Source organism: Ochotona princeps, chromosome 4, assembly GCF_030435755.1.
Source record: "Ochotona princeps isolate mOchPri1 chromosome 4, mOchPri1.hap1, whole genome shotgun sequence".
NCBI classification, from domain to species: Eukaryota; Metazoa; Chordata; class Mammalia; order Lagomorpha; family Ochotonidae; genus Ochotona; species Ochotona princeps.
The window spans coordinates 94,368,795-94,392,027 of NC_080835.1; the positions used below are offsets into that span (position 1 = coordinate 94,368,795).

Below are 23,233 nucleotides of genomic sequence, written 5' to 3' on the forward strand. Positions count from 1 at the left end.
TGGGGCAAAGTTTTTATTGGAAAGGCACAGTTACAGCGAGGAAAAATAGATCTGCCATCTGCTGACTTACTCCCCAAATGGCCACAACAGCCAGAGTTGGGCCAGTCCAAAACCACAAGTCAACACTTCCTCTAGGCTTCCCATGTGGGTGTCAAGGGTCCAAGGACTCGGGCCAGCCTCCACTGCTCCCAGATCACTAGCGGGGGGCTAGTTTGGAAGTAGAGCAGCCAGGACAGGAAGCAGTGCCTATATGGGATGCTGACGCTGTAGGGGAAAGCTTAACTTGCTAAGCCACAACACGGACGCCCCTGCCAATGTTTAAGTCTTCTATTTTTATTAGCATTTAGAGCTTTGGAGAGCATCCATCTTGTTCAGCTGAGTGTTTTTCAGGAAGAGGAAAGGGAGTGAAGGCAGAATGAGTGGCACACACGTTCCTGGGTCCTGTCCAGCCAGCCCCCAGTCCTTCAGCACCGAGAGCAGTGTACCCTTATCTTGTCTGTATAAGTGACAAGCAGGTTAGATGCTATGAATTTTAACTTGGGGCCTGAATTTCCATTAAATTCAAGTCTTAGAAATATGTGAACCTGCTAATGTTTTCCAACACAGAGGATTTGGCAGCCTCTTTATGCTGTAATGAGCATATATTGATTTATTTATTTTTATTGGAAAGGCAGATATACAGAGAGGAGAGACAGAGAGGAAGATTGTCTATCCAATGGTTCACTCCCCAAGTGACCACAACGGCTGGAGCTGTGCCTATCCGAAGCCAGGAGCCAGAGCTTCTTCCAGGTCTCCCACATGGGTGCAGGGTCCCAAATCTTTGGGCCGTCCTCGACTGCTTTCCCAGGCCACAAGCAGAGAGCTGGATGAGAAGCAGGGCTGCCGGGATTAGAACTGGCGCCCATATGGGATCCCGGCATGTTCAAGGCAAGGACTTTAGCCGCTAGGCTACCACGTTGGGCCCCATATAAAGCATTTTAGCCTAGATACTGACCACTTAAAAAGAGAGCTTGCTTCACCTTTTCTTTTCGCATTACATTTCACAATTTTCCCATGACTGCCTGTCATCCTCGAATTACTAAATGCTTCAAGTACTTTCACGCATGCTGGCTAAAACTCACACTTACCCAAGTAGGTTAAGTGATTTCAGTTCATACCAATTTTCACAGAATCACAGAATTATTAGCCCCCAGGACAAAAGACTTTCCAGTACATAAGACTGAAACATCAAAATTATTATGTGTTGTCAGTTGAGATCTAGATAACCTTCACACACACACACCAAAGAAATCTGCTAACATTTTGAATTGAAATCATGAAATGAATCAAAGGGGTGTCTCGAAGTCATCGCACAGCGGAGTGTCAACAAACTCTTAGGCAGGGAAATGGTTCTGCAGAAACAGTGCATGACAAATACTTTTTGCCCCTGCTTTAAAGTACATTGTACTAGTAACAACAACGTTGATCTTTTACAAACTCAAGTGAATCATTGATCAATTCTAGCATTTCTGCTTCACATATACAACAAGTGAAAACAATGTAGCTATTGACAATAAGGAGCTAAAACTCGAGTGATTTAACAACAGAGGGCTTGTATTTGACCAGATGTTCTATATGTCATTGAAAGAAATAGTGTAATTCAGCCTGATCTCGATGAGCTGGTGCAAATAAAGGCCTTTAAACCGTGTATTCTGTAGTATTCCAGTCTCCTATTTATGCTGTTTTTCCATCTTGAGCATCCTCTTAAAGGGAGCTTTTTCACAAGTAGCTGGATTTAATGACAGCTGTCTTCCTGATATTGTTTTCTATAGTAAGGAGCCTCTTGGGAGTTATCCAGCAACCAAGTCAAGGAAAGACAATATTGAAGGACAAAATAAAAGGTACGCCTAGCAAAGGCACCGAGGCCTAATGGTTCCAATTGGGGCCTTATTATTGGTTAATGAATCATTGTCAAAACATCACAGCAAGCATGAGCGTGCACAGTCTAGTCTATAGTGAGAAAATGACTCTTCATCCCAACAGTTATTAACTGGGAGTTGTTTGAAAACACGTCCAGTAATTATAACAACACTGGAGCTAATTGAGAACTTTGAGTTGATAGCAAATGGCCTACAATAGCAAGCCAGATCAACTCAGGGGGATTCATTTTAAATTACTTATGGAAAAATAGCAGAAAATGAACTGAATTTGGGTGATAAGTTTAGCTAATTCCCAAGATGTGCTTAAACACATGTATGCGTGTACATATGTGTGTGTATCTCCATTGTATTTAAAGTAGCAGTGGAAAATATAGTTCTTTAAAATAAATAAGGTTTGTGCTCTTAAATATTTTTTAATTAACTTTTCCTGTTAGAATATCTTAAATGACAGATAGTTCATCCAACTCTCAAGTTCCTGTAGCATAACTGCAAGACTACTCTCTGATGCCCCCCCCCCCAACTTGTATTTCCTACGGGGAGAAACTGAGAGACAAACAGACACAAAGACCACATTGCTTCTTCATTTGCTTTGCTTCTAGGGAAAGTGAAACTCCAGCACAAGGCAAAAATTTTGAATTATTGTAAGTTTCATCAATTTATGTTGTTTTCCCTACCCTGTATTTATTATTATAGGAAGTTACCTATATTGTCAAACAAAATTATATTATTTCTATACTATCAAAGTAAAATAGATCATCTAGTAAAATTACATTTGCTTTTGCCACTTTTTAAAATATACTGAAGTAGGGTCTTAGAGTGACAGAAAAACCTGATATTCAGTATTACCCCCTCACCTTGCTGCCTCCAAAGGACGTACAGTATTGACCTCTGTTCACTGTCTGACTTCATTAGGCAAGCTACAGCTGCTTCTCCTGGAGGGACTGGCAAAGTGGAAGATGGCCGGCTTTGCTAACCAGACATCTGGCGATGGAAACCAAACAGCTTTGGGGAGCAGACTTTCCATTCATTTGCTCATCTTCCTGCATTGTTTCCCAGTCTGAAACATCCCCATCTCTCATGTTTGATTATTCAATTTGGACTCCATAAAATACCTAGAAAGCTGGGGTTTTCTGAAAACATCACAGAAACAACACATTACAAGATGCAATATTGTAAGGTGTAAAATGAATACGTTTTTCAGCTTTTTCTGTCCTTTAATACAAGACTGTTAGGAAAATATAAAGAGAAGAAAAAAGGATTTGGTCTGTCTCCCTTGTTGCCTCTCCAGTGCCTTTTGATTCCCCGTTACAAACCTGAGTAATGCAAGTAATTAATTTTCAATAAGCTGAGTAAATAGTCTTCCGCTATGAAACAGCTCTAACAGGTTGAGAGGATCACCATGGTGTGAGAATTGCACACAAATGTATTTCGTGCAACCTTGGAAAATTCTGGTAAGACAGTATAGACACCCTTTATTGAACTGGCAGCTCATCCATACCAGCCTCAGGGTTGAGACTGCTAGCCTAATTCCTCAGGGTACCCTCATCACTTAGGGCTTCAAACTTTTGCAAGAAATTCATAAGTACTAGGAATTCCGTAAGGTGCTGATGCGACAGTAGGGGAAATGACTGATACAAATTCAAAATCCATAAAGTACAATCAGTCATCTTTGAGGAAGCTCGCTCAGTGGGTTATTACCTTTCATGCCATTATACATTCATGCTGTGGAGTAACAACTGTCACAGTATTTGTAAGACACTTTCCTCAACTGACTCAAGACAAAGGCACAATTTAAAAGGATACACTAGCATTTTACAGTCACAGTTTTATAAACAAATGCAGAGAAAGGATCAATTTGAAATATTAGACTGAAAACATCTGAACATCTATCACTTTTAACTTTTTCATGTTGTCTTACTTTGATGTGATGTAGTCCTACATTCTCAAATGAGTTATTCTTAATATCCATTCAGCATACAACATTTGGAATTAAGCATTCACATGACTGGATAGCTAAAGCACTCAGATTTTTAAATATTTCAAATGCTATGAATAAATATCTTGCCTCTCTATTTGTTAATCTTGTGAATAGAAGTGTCTGTCTTTACCCACTCTGTTGAATGATAACCCAGCTATTTTACATTAAAAACGTGAGTTTAGGGCCCGGCACAATAGTGTAGTGGTACAATCAGTCATCTTTGAGGAAGCTCGCTACACTAAAGCAGGACGTAGAGAACTCACAGAAGAAAACCGGTGGAGATCTCTAGCTAAATAATTTGACCCCCTGTGCATTCTTCGCTCAGTGTCAGATACAGCTCCCAAGTTAAGATTGCGCTTTCTGTATTTTACCATCCAGACAACTATCAAAATCAGTAACACGCTGCCAGACTGGCCGGAGCCCCCATTTCCACCCCGTCACCTGGCAGCAAGGCCTTTTCCCATTTCTTTTGCTCCCATTTAATGGTGACATTTTTGAAATAGTGCTGATGAGGTCCCTAAATTTGTTTTCTCTATTTAAAATTGCTAATCTCCAATGATACAAACCTCAAGCACCTATTTTTAATGAAAGCTTTAGATGAATATCAAAGAACTATTTAGCCGTGTCTAATATTTTAATTAGATTATATTCTCAATTTAACCCATTAAACCTCCTTTGATGATCCCCATAGTTAGTGTTTAGCCTCAGATGCAGGAGGCAATGAATACCGGACCTTTTGATTTAATGAGAATTTCGGCTCTTGCAGCCTGCACCTCTTTGTATACCTTTTATTTTGCTGGCTATAGAATTCAGTTAATTGAAGAAGTCTCTTACCATCACACATTAAGGAGTATGAATTAGCATCCCTATTTGGATTGGAAAATGCAAGCCGACAGTTGTGCTTTGATGTGAGGATTGAGCTGAAGAAGGCAGCAGCCCTCTGAAAATGAGCTGATGGCCTTGTTAGCAGGACAAAATGCAGATGCGTCCAGGCTGCAAAACACTTAATGTCTTAATTGATCACCTTCCAATTTGCCCTGTCCTGTGCACAACATTCTCTTGAGGAACCTGGGCTCTCGTGCGTCTGTCTCTTGCTTGCTCTGGGGATCTTTCCTGTTTCTCCCTAGTTAGGAACCAAGGTTTTAATTCATGTAAGACCAAGGAAAGGAAATAAATTCCCAACCTTCAAACTGTTGATGCCACCCTATAAAACGAGCCAGTACCTTCCCTACAGACCGTTAGCAGCTCTCCATGCTGTCAACCAGGCAGATCCTAAGCTTCGGGACTATATTACTTCATATGAGATGGGAAGAGTCCTTGGGTGCTTGCTTTAGTATTTTTCCCCATCTCCAGAGAGGATGGAGCTAGAGAGAACACACACTACAAACGAGTGTGAGCTCTGTGTTAAAACATTCAGATCCCATATCCACTCTCTCCCGTGGCAGTTTCATCTCATAAATTGATCTCACTATGGTTTTTTTGCGATCCAGACAGCTGTCAACATCTGTCATCAAGCCTGGCTGGCCCTGCCTCGCCTCCACCCTGCTATCTGGCTTTGTAGCCTTCCCCGTGCTCCTAGCTCAGTTTTTCATCTGTTCCGGTGATCAAGTGATTTCTCCTGTCCTTGGCAAATTCAGAAAGAAAGATCAAAGTGAGAGATCAGTATGAAATTCCATAAAATTCCAATCATAAGACTGCTGGACAAACAGGGCAGGTGGAACACACGCGTCTATTTCACTCCTGCAACAAGACACATCCAAATCAAAATAAAATATTTTAAGAGGCATAAACACAGGCCTGGTACAGTAACCTAGCAGCTAAAGTCCTCATCTTGCATCCCTGAGATCCCATATGAGCAACCAATTCTAATCCCACAGGCCCCACTTCCCATCCAGCTCGCTGCTTGTGACCTGGGAAAGCAGTTAGGGATGACCCAAAGCCTTGGTTCCCTGCACCCACATGGGATACCCAGAAGCTCCAGGCTCCTGGTTTTGTATCAGCGCAGTTCTGGCCATTGCAGTTCTTGGGGAGTTAATCAGTGGACAAAAGATCTTCCTCTCTTGTTGTGGTCTAAGGACTTAATGGTGCTTATTAAACTGAGCAGTAGCAGTAACTGAGCTTCCTGAAGAACAAGCTGAACTTTTAACCCTGCAAAGCACCTGGACCCATTTTCCAGACTGAGAAGAGTTGGACTCAACTGTATGGACTGAACAGAACTAGGCTCAGCTGTATGTCATTGTTTTGCCAAAGACCTTTGGGGGAAAGATATATAAGGCGAGGTAAGGAGTAATAAGGAGTAATAGGGCCCGGCGGCGTGGCCTAGCAGCTAAAGTCCTCGCCTTGAAAGCCCCGGGATCCCATATGGGCGCCGGTTCTAATCCCGGCAGCTCCACTTCCCATCCAGCTCCCTGCTTGTGGCCTGGGAAAGCAGTCGAGGACTGCCCAAAGCTTTGGGACCCTGCACCCATGTGGGAGACCTGGAAGAGGTTCCTGGTCCCAGCATCGGATCGGCACGTACCAGCCCGTTGCGGCTCACTTGGGGAGTGAAACATCGGATGGAAGATCTTCCTCTCTGTCTCTCCTTCTCTCTGTATATCCGGCTTTCCAATAATAATAAAAAAAAAAAATCTTTAAAGAAAAAATAAGGAGTAATAAGGAGACAGGAGAGAGACTTCATCCATCGCCAGTCTCCTGTCGTTGCTTCATCCCCAGACCCTCTTGTGCCATGTTACTGCTCTGAGGCCAGAGCACTCTCTCTGTCTCTCCTCCTCTTTGTATATCTGACTTTCCAATAAAAAGTAAAATAAATCTGAGCCCGGCGCGGTGGCCTAGCGGCTGAAGTCCTCAGCTTGAACGCACCGGGATCCCGTATGGGCACTGGTTCTAATCCTGGCAGGCCTGCTTCCCATCCATTGCATGCTTGTGACCTCGGAAAGCAGTAGAAGATGGCCCAAAGCCTTGGGACCCTGCACCCACATGGGAGACCCAGAAAAGGCCCCAGGCTCCTGGCTTCGAATTGGCGCAGCTCCACCTGTGGCTGCCACTTGGGCTGCCATCAGTCGGAAGATCTTCCTGTCTGCCTTTCCTCCTCTCTGTATATCTGACTCACCAATAAAAATAAATGTCAAAAAAACATAAATAAATAAATACATCTTTCAAAAATGCAAAAACCTATATTTGATTTTTTTTTAAGACTTAAACATTCTAGAAGGAATGACAATTGTAACAAAATTTCAAAAATTCAGAAAAGATGAGTTTCTTTTAAAAAAAAATAGACTCCAGAAATATTAACTTCCAGTCTGACTTTCTCTATAGAGACTCAAAAGTGCTGTGGGAATTAATGGTGTTGGTTACCTTCAGAAGTAGGGTGAAGGGCCCAGTGCAGTAACCTAGTAGCTGCCCTTCAGCTGCCCCAGGAAAGAGGTCAGACTGCTGTCTCTGAATGAGTCCACCGTGACTCCACGGATCCAAATACAGAATTCTCAGAGCCTCTTCCATCTGGCTCTTATAAACAGGGCTTTGGAAAAAGCTCTGGGAAACCTAGCCAGTCTACAGAAAATACCTAAATCCTCATCTCAGAGCCATTCAACTAAAGAACTCAGCCGTGTTATCCAACAGCCAAGCTCAAAGTCAACAGTTCTACTTACCTATTCATAGCTTTCTATTAGCTTTTTAATTTTTCATGCTTAAATGAGTAAGCAACCAAAGATTTCCAAAACCTAACAGTTTACATAGAATGCCTCTCCCCACCCCGCTGGGGGAAAAAAAAAAAGAAAGAAGGAAATGAAAAGAAACCTTTGAATTAGGAATACAGGAGTGGGCCTGCACCATAACATAGTAGGCTAAGCCTCCGCAGACGGTACCAGCGTCCCGTGCAAGGGCTGGTTCAGGTCTCAGCTGCTCCACTTCCCTGTGCTAATTGCCCACTTATGGCCTGGGAAAGCGGCAGAGTGACTTTAGTCCTTGGGTCGCTGCACCCATAGAGGGAACCGCAGAAATGGCTCCTGATTTCAGACCAGCCCAGCTCTGGCTGTCATGACCATTTGGGGAGTAAGTCAGTGGAGGGAAGATCTTGATCCCTCTCTCTTTGGGTCTCCTCTCTGTAACTCCGCCTTTCAAATAAAAAATGAAAAAAATGTTTAAAAATATAGTGGCAGAAATTAAAAATCAAAAGTAAAGTCAGAAGGTAACAGTAAAGCATTTTCCCATAAGTCAGAGTAAAAAGAAACAGGGATTTTTTTTAAAAAAAAAAAAAAGGAGGAAAAAATGACAAGAAATTGACAGATTAAATCCAGGAGATAAAATCCACATAATAAGAAGTTCCATAAAAAGGAGAGATTGAGGGCCTGATGCAATAGCCTATTGGCTAAATCCTGATTTAGTGTACCCCGGGATCCCATGTGGGCACTGGTTCGTGTCCTGGCTGCTCCACTTCCTATCCAGTTCCCTGCTTGTGGCCTGGGAAAGCCGTAGAAGACAGCCACAAGTCTTGGGACCCTGCATTCGCATGGGAGACCTGGAAGAGGCTCATGGCTTAGCTCAGCTCAGCTCTGGCTGTGGTGGCAACTTGGAGAGTGAGCCAGTAGGTGGAAGATCTTCCTCTCTGTAAATCTGACTTTCCAATAAAAATAAATAAATATGGGGCAACAAAGCCATGTTCTGTGCTTCAATTAAATAAATAAATAAAGAAATAAATAAATTGAAATAAATAAATAAATAAATATGCTTAAAAGCTAGATAAAGATTGAAATTAAACAACTTAAGGTCATTCAAAACTGGAAAACATGATTTTTGTGAGCTGACACGTGGCTTGCAGGATAATCCTCCATGTACAATAACAGCATCCCATATGGGTGCAGGTTCTAATCCCGGCAGCTCCACTTCCCATCCAGCTCCCTGCTTGTGGCCTGGGAAAGCAGTGAAGCCTTGGGACCCTGCACCGGCGAGGGAGGCCTGGCTCCTGGCTCGGGATTGGCCATCTCTGGCCACTGAAACTGTTTAGGGAGTGAGCAAGTGGTTAGATGATCTCTAACTTTGACTTTTAAGTTAAAAAATGTTTCTTTAAAAAATGAATTTTTAGACTAAAGCACTCTATTGAATATCCAAAAAAGTAAAAACAAGGCATATGGCTGTAAAATTCATTAAACTGACTACAAAGAGAATCCTACCAGCCTTTAAAAAAGAAAAATGAATAAGTAAAACAGGAAACACAAAGAATCAAGAAACAAAATAGCATTAGATGTCACAGTAGCAGTTTCAAAGTAAAAAAAATGCTGCATTCACAGTCCAAAATTATTTCTAACCTAAAATTCTGTACTTAGCCAAATTACTGCTAAATCATGAGACCAAATAAAGACTGTTTTTAATATGAATAATTGAAATACTTATATGTCATGTACTGATTCTCAATAAACTGTAGTCGAACACATGCCACCAAAACGTGGGAGTGCACTGAGAGCAGCTACAAGAAACAAGAGGGGGTTAAGCCCCCTTCTGTGATGCTGGCATCCCCTGTGAATGTTAGCTCACTTCTGATTGAGCTCCCTGCCAATGCACCTAGAAAGCATTAAAAGATGGCTCAAGTGCTTGGGGGATTGCTTCTCACTTGAGAGATCCAGAAGCAGTTCCAGGCTTCTGCCTGTCCCAGTACCAGCAACTGCCACCATCATTTGGGAAGTGAGCCAGGGAGTAAAAGATCTCTCTCTCTCTCTCTCTCTCTCTCTCTCTCTCTCTCTCTCTCCCTGTGTGTGTGTATCTTTGTAACCCTGTCTTTCAAGTAGGCAAAAAATTCTTTCAAAACAATTAAATGAAATGGAAGAAATTCCCAGTATCATGTGGAAAGGAGATGCCCTGGCTTAGAATGCAAAGTGGTTCGATAAGAATGATCTGCAGGAGACTTGTTCAAGAGAGTAAACTGTTAAGAACACACAAGTATTTGGGGAATGGGATACAGACAAATGGTGAAGAGCTGGTGATTACCTTAGTCATAAGTACATAACAAGAATATGCCAGTTTCCCTAATTCCTAGGAAAACCAAAAGTTTTATAGGAAAAAAACAAAACAGCAGTTAATTAGCTGGTTTAGCTGAAAGTTTTATAAATATACAGATGTGTTTGTGTATGTATACAAATAATCCAACTCAGTTGACAACACTGAGAAGAAAGATAAAGTGCACTTATGTAGTGGACGTAGAACAGAAAGAAATTTAATTTTGCATCTCACCTTTTGTAGTACAAAGCATGAGATGATTCCTAAAAGAAATACAATCATCTGCACTTAATGATATGGATATAATCTGGGACAGGAGTTAGATATTCTTTCTCTCCTCCTCTTTCTCTTTAAGAGAACTATTTGCTTTTTGAATGATAAGTAAATTGGGGGTGTGAGGTGATGTCATGGCATAGCCAGCTAAGACTCCACCTGCAGTGTCGGCATCCCAGATGGATTCTGGTTCCAGTGCCAGCTGCCCCACTTCCAGTCTTACTAATGGCCATGGAAAGCAGCAAAGGATGTCCTAAGGTCTTGAGCTCTTTCATCCATGGGAGAGACTACAAAGAAGCTCCTGGCTCAGGTTGAAATAAGCCCAGCTCCAGGGGTTTTGACCACTAGGGGAGTGAACCAGCCGATGAAAGGCCTCCTTCTATGTCTTTCCTTCTCTGTCTGTAACTTTGCATTTCAAATAAAAAATAAATCTTTTCTTAAAATTATGTGTAAATGACGTAACATGAATTTTAATAGAAATAATTGGAATTGAAGAAAACAGATGGAAGAGATTAAATAAATTACTTGTTTTTTGAAACTGTTGATAAGCCACTCTCTGATTCCTATTAATATTGCTTTCCACAATTTAATTCCCATCTCAAGATAAACACTAACAAGGAATAAAGATGTCGCTCGTTTAACTTGTGGCTAAAGAACAAGTGTGGCCTTTTTCTGTTACCTGTAGCTATGAAGACTAAACAGAGAACATACTAGAAATCATCTAATTGCAAAAATGAAAGTGCATCTTTTTTAAGCTAAAAGAAAAATTTCTCTAAAGCTCAAAGAATACGCCTCTTCCAGACCTGCCCTACACATGTTGTCTTGACAGAGAGAAGGAATAGCACCCATCAAAACCAAAGATAAATGTGGAGAACATCCCAGCAAAATGACAACAGAAGACTAAATCAGTGAACAACCCATTGCTACAATGACAAGACCAAATTATCACCTATTCATATTTACCCTGAATGTAAATGGATTGAACTCATCAATCAAACATAGATTAGTGGACTGAATCAAAAAAACAAAACCAATCTATCTGTTGCCTACAAGAGACACATCTCACCAACAAAGATCAACAGAAACTATATCTCATGGATCTTGTTTTTGTCTTTAGTTTCATTTCCTCAAAACATTTTTTTCTCATACAGTAGCATCATTTTCTTCAAGAAGGTTCTTGATTTTTTCATTTCTTCAGCAACACCATTAGCCATTCAGTAGTATGTTATTCAACTTCATCACATTGTAAATTTCTATTTTTCTTCCTGTTGTTGATTTTACTTTATGGCTTTTCATTTAAGGGGATGTGTAGTAACTATGTAATGGAGACTATCATATCCAGATGTGAGGATACAATGCAATATGCATTTCTACTTCCAGATCAAAGATGGACTCCCAATGAAACTGTTGAATGTCTCTTGACAATAGGATGCTGGACCCTCTGCCATTGTCCACACCTGCAATGTCAGGATACACTTAGGTAGCAGAATGATGGGCTTATGACTGTTATGAAGAACTATACTGTTGTAATAATAGAGGGGAAATCAGTGGGGGGAGGAAGGGACTTGGGGAGGGGTAAGGGAAATCCTAGAGCCTATGGGACTGTGTCATAAAATAATTTTTAAAAGAAAAAAGAAAAGAAATAGATGTTAAACATAAAAGAAGTGTCAGAAGCTTAAATCCTGAATTTCTGCTAATACACTAGGAAATGGAATAACAACTTCTTGTCTAGCAAAAAGTTTCGCATAAATTTGATTTCTAACTTTTCTCCCTACTTAACATCCTAGCTGACAATCAAAAAGATAAAGAAACCCGAAGTTAGGGTGAAGGTAGATCAGGCATAAGGGGAGGAAGCAGGGGTGTTCTCAATGTAACCTTCTGGATCCTGTTTCCCTGAAGGGCTTGCAAGTCCACTCTTAATCTAAGAGGCAGAACAATCACAGGGAAAGAAAAAGCAGATGCAGTTGTTTCAATGATAAATTCTTCTGAAAAAGACATACTGGATTCTTTATAACGGTGGATGAGGCACACGGCTAAAACTCACCCTCTAGTTAACCATGTGGCTTGTTGTAGTCCGGGAAGTTCAGCAGCAAGGACTTCAATCTTCTTCTCTATGTTGTATACCATGATCTTACCCTGGCTCTTCTATCACATGCTCTTATATAACATGCCCTCACCATTCTTAAATGACTCACTGGGTGGGTCACTCTCCTCATTTTACCCAGATACCAGGGAAGACAACATGTTATCATTAGCAAACATAATACCAGATGGCAAGCCCCTCAGCCAGGGCAGTGGCTAGAATGACAAATCCCAATGTGGCTCCCCAAAAATATCACCTGAGTGAGAAAGAGAAAATTCACAGAATTCATAAAGTGAATCTTACAGGAAAGATTGCCTGGTGTGTACTGGGAATCCTCAGAGGGTAGGGGTAAATAAAATGACAGAGAAATAAATGTGTGTTTGCAATGAGAAGTACAGTGAACAACAAATGTAAGAACATTGGAGTTTTCATCTTGTACCTAGATATCTATTGGAAGTATTTCTGACTTCTAGCTATATTAATTCTGTGATAGCCAAACGAACAGATCACATGATATTGGGTGGCCTCAGTCATAAATAAGAGATTAAGTCAAAATTTTCAAATAGGGTCAGATACTGTAGGTCAGCAGGCTAATTCTCCACCTCCCAGTGCGGCATCCCATATGGGCACTGGTTTGTGTCCCAGCTGGGAAGACAGAAGAGAATGGCCCACTGCACCCATATGGGAGTCCCAGAAGAAGCTCCTGACTCCTGGCTTCAGATTGGCTCAGCTCTGGCCATTGCAGCCATTTGGGGAGTGAACCAGCAGATGAATGGTCTTTCTCTCTGTCTCTCTCCTTCTCTCTGTAAGTCTGCCTTTCTAATAAAAATAATTTAAAAAAAAAAGCTGGGGCCTGCGCGGTAGCCTAGTAGCTAAAGTTTCCACCTTACACATGCCAGGATCCCACATGGGCACCAGTTCTAATCCTGGCAGCCCTGCTTCCCATCCAGCTCCCTGCTTGTGGCTTGGGAAAGCAGTCAAGGATGGCCTAAGGCCTTGGGACCCTGCACCCTTGTGGGAGACCCAGAAGAGGCTCTGGGCTCATAGCTTCAGATTAGCGCATCTCCAGCCATTTCAGCCACTTGGGGAGTGAATCGACTGATGGAAGATCTTCCTCTCTGTCTCTCCTCCTCTCTGTATATCTGACTTTCCAATAAAAATGAAATAAATCATTTTTTAAAATGCTTTAAAGCCAAACAATGTAAACATCTAAGGCCTGTTAGAGATCATGTGACTCATTCTGTTGCTTATGGGAATATCTTCGTGAACATTCCAGCAAGCGAGTATTCAATCTTGGCTCAAATGAAGACAAAGTTAATGGACACTGTACCTCCCAAGAGAGCATATTTGAATTGCAGATGGCTCTTAATTAGAACTTTTTTTTCAAAAGTGAATCTAAGGTCTTACTAAAGGGGCTGGGTTGTAGCACTGTGGGTTAAGATACCACTTATGGTGCCATCATTCCCTATCAGAGTATTGGTTCAAGTCCCAGTTACTGAACTTCCAATCTGGATTCCTACTAAGGAGTCTGGGAAGGGAACAGATGATGAGCTAAGTCCATGGGACCCTGTCATCTCTGAGGCACACCAGGATGGGGCTCTGATACAGATCCTCTTCTCCACCGTCCCACCATCGCTTACAGCGCAGTGTATGTTACTGGCTATTAGTCCAGGCCCCGCCACTGTCTTTGGCATAGCCCTCACATCTAGCCTTTAATGTTCTTAGCTGACAAAATGAAGGCCTTAGATTGTGTTAAATGTCTCTCTCCTGACACTGGTGATTTTTTTCCTGCCTTTAGCTTTGTTTTTATGTTCATTGCTTTGCTACAGTTAGGCAGCAAAGAGTCCATTTCACTCTTTATTTTTTAATACTAACAGATATATTTAAATTAGTGCATGTGAACTGAAGTCCTAGTGAGATGATGATTGCAAAAATTTGGAATTTGTAGCTCTTTTTTATTTTTTTAAAAGACAAAATATTATGATCTTATGATTAGAAAAGACCATTCAATCCATCTGGCCCAACCTCTTATTAATGGAGAAATATCTAATAACGAATCCCTTGAACCTTATCTCCTAGTCTGTGCTTTTTGTGCTTTTTATTTAAAAAAAGATAATTAATTAATTAGTTAGTTTGAAAGGCAATATTATAGAGGGAGAGTTAGAGAGAGAAGTGGCATGGCTGGGACTGGAATCTTGGATTTGAATCACCAGCTTAACCTTCAGTGGCACAGTGCCAGTCCCTGCTGTGTCACTGCTACTTCAGAGGTGCTTGGCATGGTCACAGCACCTCATCTATTACAGGCACTCAAATGTGGCCCCAAATCTCCTCTAGGCCCACTCACTGGTTCGAGTTCTGACAGCTTTAGTGTGGCAGCGTAGATGTTCTCCTCGTAATCCATAACCCTTCCACCATATAGATGCAATTATAATAGCCAACTTCCTCTCCTGGTCCCCCTTACAAAACTGCCCTCTTTCAGGCTCAAAAGTGCACACTCCTTTAGCGGTGGCTTTGTATATCCAGGTTCCTGCATACTAGATACACGCTTGTTTGTCCAAGCCCTCTTCAGAATATGATGCGAAAAACTGAATGTATGAAACGTTTCATTTATTTCATCTTTTTGCACTTATATTAAGCCCCATTTAGGAAAACTAAGATGTCACTGCTATAATTAATGTTTATAGCACCATCCTCTTAGATCGGACGGGATTTGGCTTGTTTGATGCTTTCCCATTTCCATCTTTCTGTCAAATACATGTCTGAAAGCCAGCACTCTGTCTTTGGAAGTGGTGTCATGGGTTCCAGTTAGACATTTCTTCGTGCCATTATCAGTTAATACTGAGCTGGGTGGTAACCTGTCCATTTCTTATCATCTCATGACGTGTGAGCAGAAATATCCTGTCTCTCTGAGAAACCAAGAAGCAAAGTCCATCAGAAACAAAACATTAGGACAAACACAGAGCTCGTTAATTTATTCCATTGGAATTAGATTGGTATCACTTGCCCACCTTGGTTATTTTAAAGTTTTTACCCAGGGGCACTGGCACAGTGGCATATCAATGTAAAGCCAATGCCTGTGGCAACAGCATCCCAAAGGAATGCCATTTCAAGTTCCAGCTGCTCCACTTCTGATCCAGCTCTCTGCTTGTGGTCTGGGAAAGCAGCAGAGGATGGCTAAAGCACTTGGGTCCCTGAGACCATGTGGGAGATCCAGATAAAGTTCCTGGTTCCTGGCTGTAGACCACCCCAGCTACAGTGGTTGCAGCCACTTGTGCAGCGAATCAGCAGATGAAAAATCTCTTCTCTCTCTCAACTTTGCCTTTCAAATGAATAAGTTTTTATTATCTTACCCCTTCACACTTAGACCAGTGTGTCCTCCTTTAACATATCATAATGGACAGTTTGATCAGATCTTTACCACTGAGAAAAAGTGAATTAAGATAAAAGGCTGAAGAACTCATAAAATATCTTTTCAGCTGTTGGAAGCTTTGGTGAGTACTGAAGGCCGAAACCAAAACCTGGGTGACATTCAATTGAGACTACATTGTGTTTGTTGACCACATTCCTCTGTAATTCTCTGTTTTTAAGAAGCAAAGCAGCAGGACAGCTCTGCTTTGGGATTGTTGGCCATCAGTTTCAGGGAGTGTTTAGCCAGTATTTGTGGCCAGTTCCAGTTGGAGTTCTTCCCTGCTCACTGAGGAGTGGCCACAAAGAGAGTTCCAGGGCGAGGAAGGATGAACATCCTCCCATATTTCATGTTCATAAATTAAAAGTCCAGACACAGTTGCCCATATGCTAACAGGGCGTCCCATTTACCTGCTTTTTTTCAAGTATGTGGAATGCACTGGGTGTGCTCCTTTTAGACCAGGAATAAATCGTAGCATCTCATGAAAGCAGGGAGAGAGAGAAAAAATAAATGCCTGGTGTTTTGGGATTTGTGTTCAGCACCTACTTAATGCATGCATGCTTACACACACATATATCCACATGTATACACACAATTACTCCAGATACACAATATTTCTTCCCATTTTAAGATTTTTTTCCTAGGGCCTGGCACAGTAGCCTAGTGGCTAAAGTCCTCACCTTGCCTCCACTGGGATCCCATAAGGAAGTCGAGTTCATGTCCCTGTGGCCCCATTACCCATCCAGCTCCCTGCTTCTGGCCTGGAAAACCAGCAAATGATGATCCAAAGCCTTGGGACCCTGCACCCATGTGGGAGACTGGAAGAAGCTCCTGGCTTCAGATAAGCTCAGCTCAACCTGTTGTGGCCACTTGCACAGTGAACCAGTGGATGGAAGATCTTCCTCTCTGTCTCTCCTCCTTTCTGTATATCTGACTTTCCAATAAAAAATAAACAAATCATTTTTAAAAAGAATTTTTCTAGATCCTGTATAATGGCTTGGATTTTTGTTTGTTTTTTCTTTCCAGGAACCAGGAGATGTGGAGGTTTCCCCACTTAGCTACTTGAGCTCATAATACTCACCTTTCCTTTCAGGTTACCAGTAACATTCGTATCCACCAATCATATTTTCTGTTCTCTGCAACTAAGTCTTTTATTTTGGCCATTTGCCATAAACTCCCACCTTAAAATGATACTATTGTAATGTGGTCAGAGATGGACACGAGAATTTTGGGCCCAGATTTGCTGTCAATAGTCATACCTACACAATCTAGCAAAATGAGTGTCACGTTCTTGAAATGATGGAAACTAAAGGCCAACTGAGGCATTGTTATCAGGGTAGGTGGGGAAAAGAAGGAAGGGTTGGCTTTATGGTTTAGAGAGCTAAACATCCACACCTGTGGTAGTCCCACCTGCTCCACTTCTGAGCCAGCTTCCTGCTTATAGACTGGGAAAGCAACAGAAGACAGCTCAAGTCCTTGGAACCCTGCATCCATGTGGGAGACACAGAAGAATCTCCTGGCTCCTGGCTCCTGGCTCCTGACTCTTGGCTCCTGGCTCTGGATTGGTCAAGCTCTGGCCATTGCAGTCATTTGGAAAGAGTATATCAGAGGATGGCAGATTCTCTCTCTCTCTTTTCTGTGATTCCGTTTTTTTAAATAAAATAAATCTCTAAAGTAATAATAACAAAATGCATGTGAAAAGTAAAAAGGAGTTAGAAGAGATATTTTAATGCCCCCTGACAGCAAACCCGAATCCAGGGATAAATCCTTCAATGGTGTCAAGCCTTAATTTTCTCATCCATGAAAGGGAGAAACAATCCTTATCGGCGTGACTCACAAGCTCATTGATTGATGGCAGGACAGTTTGGGAAACTGAGGCAATGTATAATGCCTATGTTGTAGGCAGCAGCGGTTCCACATCCTCCAGGATGCTTTTTGGGTAGGATTCTCTGACTCAGCCTCTGCTAAGGTTTCCCCCCAGAAACCTGCGTTTTTTAAAAAAAATCACCTGCTTTACAAAGCAGACTGCTGTGTTCCTATAACCGAAGGTTCTTTGGAATGCATCCCCTCATTGGAGAAATGAGGAAAAACACTATGTGTTCCCCAAGCTCACACCACGGCAGTCTATGTAATCACGGCTCACTATCACTCCGCGGCAGGGCCGGGACTCAGGACTCCGCCCCAGACGCTCTGGGCTCACTCATCATGGACAGCACAGGCAGAGAAAGGGAGATGGGAGGCTCAAGTCGCCTCTGGCTTAGCTGTTGTATTTAGTAAGTGTCCAGGGATGCAATGTCGTCGCATACTTCCTTAATGTAGGTTCAGACTCCAAATATCAAGAGATCTTTATCCCTTCAGCACTTCGGGATGAAAAGAAAAAAAATAAAAATGGAAGAGAAGGAAAGGAAAGAGAGGAGAGAAGAGGAGAGGAGAGGAGAGGAGAGGAGAAAAGAGGAGAGGAGAGGAGAGGAGAGGAGAGCAGAGCAGAGGAGAGGAGAGCAGAGGAGAGAAGAGGGGAGCGCCACTGTCGGTGACCTTTTCCAAGGCCCCAAGTCTAGGATTAAAAACAAAAAAATTGGAATGAGGCGAACCGACTCTGTTTGCGAAAGGTCCCTAACCAAGTTCATTTCCAGCAGACACAGGAAACGGCCTAGGGCGGAGAAGAGTAGATGTGCCAGTAGTAGGTGGATACGGTGACCGACAATCCAATTTTGCCCAGCAAGCCCTTTATTATCTAAAGAGACTGCAAACCCAGTTCGAGAACATGAGACCCCTTATAGAAAAAAGGGAGAACGGTAATGCGAAAGCCGGTGGAACACTCCCGCCCCACCGAGACAGTCCCGAACCCGGCGCGCAAATCTAGGCTTTGAGCTATTGGACGGCGTGCTCTACTTTGCCCTCAACCTTGCTCAAACTTCACATTCCCTACAGAGCACGGGGGACGAGCTTTTCCGCGCACAATCGCTATGAAAATATCGGAGGTCGCTGGGACACGGAAGAGTTGCGAGATAGGAGCGCAGCAAGTTTGGGAAGCAGAAATGCTACTGGGGATTTCTCTGCCCTAAGCTTCCCTCCGAGCTGGGGCGCCGCTCGGTCCTCGGGGCAAGCTCGGCAGTGACCGGGGTTGCAGATTCGCTTGCAGTGGACCGCAGCCGGCTGGGACGTGGGAGGGGGTGAATGGAAGCGCGGCCTGGAGAAGCAGGGGGTTCCCTTACTCTTTGAATTAAAGATGGGGAATGGGGGTGGGCCTCGCGTGCTTCTGTCTAGCCCTGGACGTTCGACGGATCACGTTGTGGCTCTGCTGTGATCCGCGAAGAGCGCACGGCCCCAGACACCTGTCCGCCTGGCAGCAGCCCATGCGACTGCCGAAAGCAAAGGCAGAAAGAGTCTGGATGGAGAGGGCGCGGGACCCGGGCAACGGAGCTGGGACCTGGCTGCTGGGACGCGCGGGTGGAAGGGGTCTGAGATCGCGATGGAGGAAAACGTCCCCCCACCGAAGCCGACAGCCGCCTAAGGGGGGGCTTCAGTTTGGGCAGCAACCCAACAGCTCCCCGGTCGCTGCAGACGCTGTGCGCAGAAGGAGGAAACCCAGGCGCCGCTAACCGGGTAAGGGCAGGGCAGGGCAGGGCAGGCGGCGCAGCAGCGGGCCGCGCGTTGTGCAAGGCGCGCAGGTGGATTTGTGCCTTCCTGGAGCCCACTCCGAGGCCGCTGCGGGCCGCAGTCCGAGTCTCGCTGTCTGGAGAACTGCACGGGGCCCCCAGCCGTCTCCTCCCCACTGCCGTCTCTTCCCAGCCCTCCGGCTCACAGCACGTGCGGCCCGGCGCTGAGCTCCCCTTCGTCCCCAATGTCCACCTCGTCCTCTGGCTCGGTCAGCACGAAGGGACCGGCGGGCAGGTTCAGCCGGGCCTCGGTGGCGGCGGCGGCGGCGGCGGCGGCCTCGGAGCCGCGAGGGCTGCCTTCCGGGCTCTCCGGGCCGTCCGGAGCTTTGGGCTCGTCTTGGCTTTTCCTCAACTGTTTTTTATGCTTCATTCGCCGGTTTTGGAACCACGTCTTCACCTGATTTCGAGGAGACAAAAAAAGAAAGGAAGGAAGAAAGAAATTAACTTGTGATGCCTTCAGATGCACAGTTTCTAAGATCCGAGCAATTGCTGAGTTAACAGAAATGAACCACGATTCACCGACCAGTTGTTCGGCACTGGGACAGCCTCGGGTGAAGTCTCAGCCCAGCCCAGACGCTCCAAAGCTGCAGAAGAAAAGGTCCCCAGGGTTTCCAGGAGTAATTGTCCCATAGTAAGGACCGGAAGAGTGTGGTGATCTAAGTGTTAAGTGTTACTCGTTAGCACCGCTGACAGTTAGGTGCTGCTGCGTTTACGCGCCTCCGACTCACTCCTCAAAACACCTGGACCAACCCGGAGAGCGTGGCTCTCCTCGTGGGGGAAAAAAAAAATCAGCACCCCCCCAACCAGACAGGACTAAGGATTTCACAGCATATTGTGTGTGGGAAAAGAGTTGGGAAAGTGGGAGTAGAAGGAGGAATGGGGCCACGGCAGGTGCGTGGATGGGGGAAGGAGGGCGAGAAGCTTCCCTCCACCCAGGACAGGGAACCAGGGAGGGAGGCTCAGGATGCAAGTATGACGAAGCGGCTGTGACAGAGACGGAAACTGGGAGGCAACGGCCTCTGGGTACGCAAATGTAGGGAAAAGAGCACTCTAATCATCCTTTTACCCCTTTCTGGTTCCAACTCACGCTGGAGTAAGAGAGACAAAGTCGTCAGAACTGCCGAGGAACCTTTGCTGGGGTTTCGCCTCGCCTCGGGATTGTCTGTAGTGAGGTTGGTGTTCCAGTACTTTTACAAAGGGAATTTACGGAACCCGGGACTGGGTCAGGAAGAAGGAGGCGTGAGGTCATTCTGCAGTGCATCCAGAAGGGGAGCTGGGAGAGCCGAGCCGGGGGGGCCTCGCTCTCCTCCCGCCCACCTGCGTCTCGGACAGGCTGAGAGCCGTGGCCAGCTCCACCCGCTCCGGTGTGGACAAGTAGCGCTGGATCTCGAATCTCTTCTCCAGGCCCGAGAGCTGAGAATCGGAGAAAACCGTGCGGGCTTTCCTTCGGCGGCAGTGCTTCCCCGGCAGGTCGGCGTGCTGGGCGTGCGGGAAGAGCGCGGGCATCGGCACCCCTGCGGAGACAAGAATGGCGAGGTGCGCGGAGGGGCCGTGGTCGCCAGGGAACGACCTCCGCCCTGCGCCCCACTGGGCCTCTGGCCTCCACTAGTATCCCGGCTTATCCCAAAGCGACTGCAAGCTCTTCTACCAGGAATCCCGGGTCAGGGATAGAGGTGGGGAAAGTCAGGAAAACAGCGCTTGGAGATCTTTAACCGGAAGGCCAGCTAGAAAAACCAAATAATAGTAATGATAAAATAAACAGCAAGTGAAATGGACAGGGAAATTGGAAAATAGATCCGGAGGCCTTTTAGAAAAAAGATTTCTTGGAGAGACTTGGGTAGAGTCTGCCGGTATTAAGTCTGCTGTTGCACCTAGCTAAGTTTTCTGGCAAACCTCTGATGGTCCACTGGCGGTCATCCGCTCCTCCCAGGCGCCGGACCACACTCGGTGCTCTTATGGGGCTGCATGAGATCTTAGCTCCCAGGCACGCTATAAGCACAGGCCCATTTCCCGAGCCTCCCGAATCCGCCCGCAGTCAGAGGGAACAGAACGAAAACTCAGCCTAGGAGGCTCGGCAGCTAGCACTGGGCTAGGGAAGGTAATTTCCTTTCTCTGGTCCCCTAGTCCGTTTCAGGGATGGAGCAGGAGACCGCTCTCTCCATCTGATCCGCAAATTCTCACTCCTTCCCTCGGACTGCAAGCCCAGCAGGAAACAAAACAAAACTAAAATTAACATGTTAAAGAACCATTCCCTGGCAAGCTGGGGCGGGAGAGGGTTGGGTCTTTGCTTGTTTCTCCTTATCCAGAAAAGCTTTACTCGGTATCTAGACACACTAAGCAGACAGAAGCTGCCACAGACTTCAATATCAGCCATTCCCAGAGGGAAAAACAAAAACAGCCTCCATCTCCAATTTGACCTCTGCTGTATGGGACAGAGCCCCGGCAGGTGACAGATCCAAAGCCAGGGTATGGGATGTGAACCTCCATGCCAATACTCCCAGAATCAGAGTGTTCACATGCCACACGTTTGCTTTTTGTTCCAGATTCCGGTGCCAACAGATTGTCTCTTGTCCCCTCCCAGCACCTGCCCAAATCGCGATTGTTTTCTTTGCTGTTCTCAGCATGTGGACACAATGAATTATCCTACTCGGATTGGACTGAACTCGCTGGTGAAGAAAGCATGGCTGGGGCCTCTTGAAAAGAAAGGAAAAAATGGAATTTTCCCTGATCGTGTTGTTCCCCAGACTACCAAAATCAAAATGCTATAGCACAGCTGCTGCAGGAACCCCAGCAGCCGGAACCCCAGCAGCCGGAGCACAGCAAGGTAGCCCGGCCCCAGAGTGGGAGCTAAATGTTAGGGGTGTGGGTGTGATAATGGCTAAAGGGCTCCTCCAGATGCTCCCCTCTCTCCCCTTACTCAGGCCAGCCCAAAGCAGTCGTTCTCCAAGTACCCAAAACCCTCCTTCACTCCTATGCCCTCCACAGGATCTGCCAACACTCAGCAAGTGGAAGCAGAGAGAGCTGCCCAGCAGGGACATTTTCAGCTTCTGAGTTGTAGAGTTGAATCTCCCTCTGATAGGGCAGAGGGACCAAGAGGGCCAGGGAGATTACTGGTAGAACTGAACACTATCCATCTAGACCATCTTCACCTTCCATTGCCTCGGGGCCAGAGACCTTTGCCTTGTTCTTGCATATGTGGAGTGAGCATGATATCCCGCAGGGAGCTCCTTAGGCTCTAAGCTGCATCCCCAGCCTTCCTCTGCAGCTTAGGGAAGGAGGCTGCCCTGCCAGCCCAAGCTGACTCTGGCCCTTCCTTCGCTATCTCATGGGAGAAAGACCTGATCGAAAACCTGTTCTTTGGTTGCCCACGTCTTGTGGGCCCTGGTAACTTACCCGAGGTGGTCAGGAAATAAGGGTGGTGGTGGTCGCCCTTATGCAGGGGGTGATGGGCATGAGGAGCCAAGAGGGTAGGTGTGGGCATGAGTGGGTAGCCATAGTCTAGCAGAGGCACCCGAGAGGCCAGGGAACTGGCGAAGTGGTCGGGGGCCACCTCCCTCAGCGGCTTGGGCTTGTGCAGCAGGATGTCCTCGATGAAGAACGATGTGGGCCTCTGAGAAGACGCAGGATGGAGAGGAGAAGTGAAGTTGAGATTCATTTCCAGCTGAGCCCCTGCCACACAGGACGAGGGCTGCGGACGGAAGGTAGAAGCAGGCTGCTCGGCACGCTGGGTCGAGATCCTCCAGCCACCTTCTCTCGGATCTGCGCTGTTCCCTACTCGGCCTGGGCTACTCCGGGCGCTGGAGAAGCCACCAGACAAGCTCCTGGGTAGGTTGGGTTTATGTGTTGGAAAATTGGCAGCTTGGAGAGGGAAGTCGGGAGAGCCAATAGCGAGGCTGCTAGAGGCAGAGGGGAGGGTGCGGTGGGCTT

General features: G+C 45.3%; 1 protein-coding gene across 1 annotated transcript; it reads right to left on the reverse strand.

The window, feature by feature from the left end:
* Positions 1–19,448: 19,448 nt before the first annotated feature.
* On the reverse strand, positions 19,449–22,961 carry BSX (brain specific homeobox). The gene is made up of 3 exons (XM_004584982.2): positions 22,700–22,961; positions 20,624–20,820; positions 19,449–19,703 (listed from the first exon to the last, which is right to left on the reverse strand). The coding sequence occupies exons 1-3, from the start codon at positions 22,959–22,961 to the stop codon at positions 19,449–19,451; spliced, it is 714 nt and encodes a 237-aa protein (XP_004585039.2).
* Between the last annotated feature and the right edge of the window lie 272 nt (positions 22,962–23,233).

Bases quoted from the DNA above. Each gene is read 5' to 3' on its own strand.
- BSX (XM_004584982.2), bottom strand. From the start codon at position 22,961: ATGAATCTCAACTTCACTTCTCCTCTCCATCCTGCGTCTTCTCAGAGG. The intron at 20,821-22,699 runs GTAAGTTACCAG...TTGTCTCCGCAG, and splicing joins TTATTTCCTGACCACCTCGG to GGGTGCCGATGCCCGCGCTC. The intron at 19,704-20,623 runs GTGGGCGGGAGG...CCTCGAAATCAG, and splicing joins TCAGCCTGTCCGAGACGCAG to GTGAAGACGTGGTTCCAAAA.